At 45.4% G+C, this 3,850-nt stretch overlaps 1 protein-coding gene across 1 annotated transcript; it reads left to right on the forward strand.

Annotated features, from left to right (window-relative positions):
* The first annotated feature begins 1,154 nt into the window (after positions 1-1,154).
* Positions 1,155-2,054, forward strand: LOC103441748 (uncharacterized). Its single transcript, XM_008380446.3, has 2 exons — positions 1,155-1,369; positions 1,463-2,054. Exons 1-2 carry the CDS (start codon positions 1,155-1,157, stop codon positions 2,052-2,054), a joined length of 807 nt encoding a protein of 268 aa, XP_008378668.3.
* The last annotated feature ends 1,796 nt before the right edge of the window (positions 2,055-3,850 follow it).

Here is a 3,850-nt window from a genome sequence, read left to right on the forward strand (position 1 = left end):
GAGCAACTTTGCCACCAAGGAACACCACCACTATGGCAGTAGAGAGTGGGCCAGCTTCATGGCAGCGAGCCCACGGTGAGCAAGGGGCAGAGACGCAGCTACCAACTCAGGCCTACGCCACTTTGCAGCAGCAAGCCCAAGCTGCTGCCCTAGCAACACAAGCCCTAGCCTCGCACCCACATGCGCTACAAGCCGAGCAGCCCACTCCCGTGGCCCAGCCTGCTCCCACAGTCCAGTCTGCTCTAGTGGCCCAACCTGCTCCCGTGGCTTTCCAAGTAGCCCAAATCGGTCCAAAATTAATTCAACCATTCAGGCTTCAAATATCTGGGCCTACGATTGAGCCGGGGGCATTTCCATCACATTTCTCCGCAAATTTGACATTTCCCAACTCAAATCTTGTGCCCGGAGTCTACCACACTGCTCAAAGAGACGCATTCATTCCAAGCTCTTCCAACCCAAATGGAAAACAACGCTTGTCTTGAGAAGTTATAGAGTTGACGAGCACCCTCGCACATCAGACGACCTTGGTAAATCAGCTCTTGCATTGCACCGAGATGCAAAGTGCCCTTGACGAGGTGTCCCGAAGTAGGACAAGTGTAGACGAAGAACCTCTCCAGCAGCATCCCGGCAAGTAACCTCTCAACCAGTCATGATCTAAGCGTTCTAGCAACGTACGCTCCCACCTGGGTCCTAAGGATAGCGTATACTCTTGTCTTAGCGCGTGGATGGGCGTATATTCTGATCAAGCCCATGGTCGAGCATACTTTCATGGTTGAGGCCACACTTCAATTATCAACATGGATAACCTTCTAGGCGAAGTGTTCATTCATAACTAGGCTAGTAAGAAGTATTTTACACCTCACATTAGAGTAGGCAGCACGGTGGATGGAGAGAAGTAATCACTCAATCTGACTCAAGTTCAACCGGCAACCTGCAAACAACCTATTTGCTCACTAGAAACATCCCATATGCACCGCAGCCACGACATAGACAAGTCGAGCATAAGGAAGAATGGCCTAGACCAATAGATCACGACCAAGGGCAGCAAAAAATTCCATTGCCCTAGCAGAGGCAAATTTAAGAAGAAGTTGACAGGCTCATAATTGGGCAAGTTCCCGTGCAACGAGGCTGCTAGCGATGCATTTCAATGAGACATGACGAACATAAGCATGTCACCATTCATGGATGAGATTAAGCGCACAGATCCCCCTCACGGGTTCACTATGCCTCATTTCACTCCGTACAAGGGAGACAAAGATCCGAATCGACATCTTAAGCACTATCGCAGTACCATGATCCTCTTCAAGAATGACGACGCGCTTTTGTACAAAATTTTTGACATAACTCTACAAGGCGAGGTGCAAGACTGGTTTCACACCCTACCTTCGCTGTCAATCTAGAGTTTCAACAAACTTTCTTTAGTTTTCACTAAGGAGTATTCGTCTAATCACTTAATCAAAAGGACATCCGACCATCTCTTCAACATCGTAGAAGACCATTGGGAGACAATTACCGACTACGTCAAGAGGTTCAAAGCGGAGAAGACCAAGATTGTTGGCTGCAACGAAGACATAGCAATGGCAGTATTCAGAAATGGGCTTCCCACCGAACACCCTTTATTCAGAAAATTGATCATGGGAGAAGAACTAACCCTGGCAGCTTCGTATGCTTTGGCAGAGAAGCACGCACTATGGGATGAGGCAAAGCAGTCCAACAAAAATGAGTCGAAAAATAAGCGCATGGAATGTTCCCCGACCATAGAAGACTCAACACCTGAAACATTCACCAAGTTCTCAGTTCCAATCGGCCAAATTCTCTGTAAACTCAAGAAAGAACCTTGGTTCGAGTTGCCGCCACCCATGAAGGGCAATCTTACTAGGCTAGATCAGACAAAGTATTGCGCATTCCATCAAGGACCATGCCACATTACCAATGGCTGCCAAACGTGGAAGCAATACCTTGAAAAGCTGACAAATGAGGGCCGCTGTGATGAGTATCTTAACAGGTTAACGACACGGCCTACACAAGCAGGGGAAATCTCTATCACTTCTTGAACCCCGTCAGGGCTTTTCCAAATAAGTTCAGAATCTCCATCACCACTTTCTACCTTCTAGCACAGTTGATCCATTTTTGTATTCTCAATGAAGATTCAATAAGTTATTCATAAGCCAGGCTCAACTGTTGTCTACAATGATTGCTCAAACTCTCATCTGGGTTTGCTATTCAGTGCGAGAGGGTAAACTAATTGTTTTCCAGTGTGAGAGGGTAAATTAATTGCTTTCCAGTGCGAGAGGGTAAACTAATTGCTTTCCAGTACGAGAGGGTAAAGTAATTGCTCTCCAGTGTTCTCCAGTGCGATAGGGTAAACCAATTGCCCTCCAGTGCGATAGGGTAAACTAATTCCCCGACACCCATCTGGGTAAGCTCTCCAGTGCGACAAAGCCACATAACTCAAAAGATCAAATGCTTGAAAACCAACTAGGCAGTGAATAGTCAGGGGGCATCAACCACTTTGCACTCAACAGTTCACTCATCTGACTGCTCCATCTACAACAGCTGAGAAATCAAACTCAAGCAGTTTCCTTATTTTTGGCAAGTAGCCCAAACGAGGTAGCCCAAATTATGGCCCATGCCACGCCACCTTCTTGGCCATGCCAAGCCGACTCCTGACCCCTGCCAGCCGACACCGCACCACCTTGACGACTACCCTGTGACAGCACCACCTAAGAAGAAGACAAGGAGAATTAAGTTTTCTTACATCGATGCGGTACGGAGAAGACAAAGAAATCAATGGAAGACGGTTCTTTGCACGGACAAGCAAAGAAGAGTGCTAGGGGAGGGGGAATAAATATCCACTAGTTTTCTCTCTTTCTTGTAGGGACAAATAATTGCCCTCCAAAGTTGATTGAACCCCCTACTAAAGGTAGGCTTAAATAGGCTTTGGAGGCAATTTATTTCCCTTTCCTAGAATAATCTAATTCTAAGTCCAAGTAAGAATCTGTATCAAAGTTGGAGATCTCTACACCTGTTGCCCTTTCCTGCGAGCAGCCCAGCACGTGTGGGGGCATTTGTCGAGCAAAAAATAATCAAGAAAAATATGGAGGCGACACGTGGATTCTAAAGTAAAAAGGACAAAATTACCCTTAAGGAACATCGGAACTCCTACGTGCGAGCAATGGACAATCATCCCACAATCAAGATAAAAGTGCCCAAAATATGTATTTATTCAAAACTTATTTCATCCATCCTCATCAAATCTTCTCCACAAGGTAACCCCCAAAACATTCCTTTCAAATTATATTAATTAGCTAATTAATTGATTTATTACCTAATTAATCTATTAATTGGCTAATTAACTACAAATCACACCCAAAAATGCCACAAGGGGCCAGTCACCATCTCTCCAAATGGGACCGGCCATGCCCTATATATACTACCCTATTTTCTCTAAAAACCTAAGTTCTACACTCTTACTAAATTCTCAAAATTCTCCAAACACTTTTCCCTCAAAATTCTAACTTTGGTATCAGAGGTTCTTCGGCCAAAGCCCCCCTAAATTCATCGTGGGCGTGTGAGGCTCTTGGCCTTGACCTAAGGTGTTGTTTGTTTTGTATGTACAATTTTGTCCAAGAACAAGGAGGAAGAAATTTGCATCCACAATTGTTGTTTCAACTTTCAATTTCAGAAGCTTGAGTGGATAAGTACAATAAAGGATATATTGTCCTCTCTCTCCCCCAATCCGGAGCAAGAGATCGGCACCAGCCTCTCCTCCTAGCTAGTGAGTGATGTCTCACCTAGCAAGTGATGGGGCAACTCTTGTCAGTGATGATTTTTGTAGTCTTGCTTGTTG

The sequence above is a fragment of the Malus domestica genome, chromosome 08 (assembly GCF_042453785.1).
Source record: "Malus domestica chromosome 08, GDT2T_hap1".
Taxonomy (NCBI): Eukaryota; Viridiplantae; Streptophyta; class Magnoliopsida; order Rosales; family Rosaceae; genus Malus; species Malus domestica.

Coding starts and splice junctions, on each gene's coding strand:
- LOC103441748 (XM_008380446.3), top strand. CDS start 1,155: ATGACGAACATAAGCATGTCACCATTCATGGATGAGATTAAGCGCACA. Junction 1,370..1,462: donor CAAGGCGAGGTGCAAGACTG/GTTTCACACCCT, acceptor CTTAATCAAAAG/GACATCCGACCATCTCTTCA.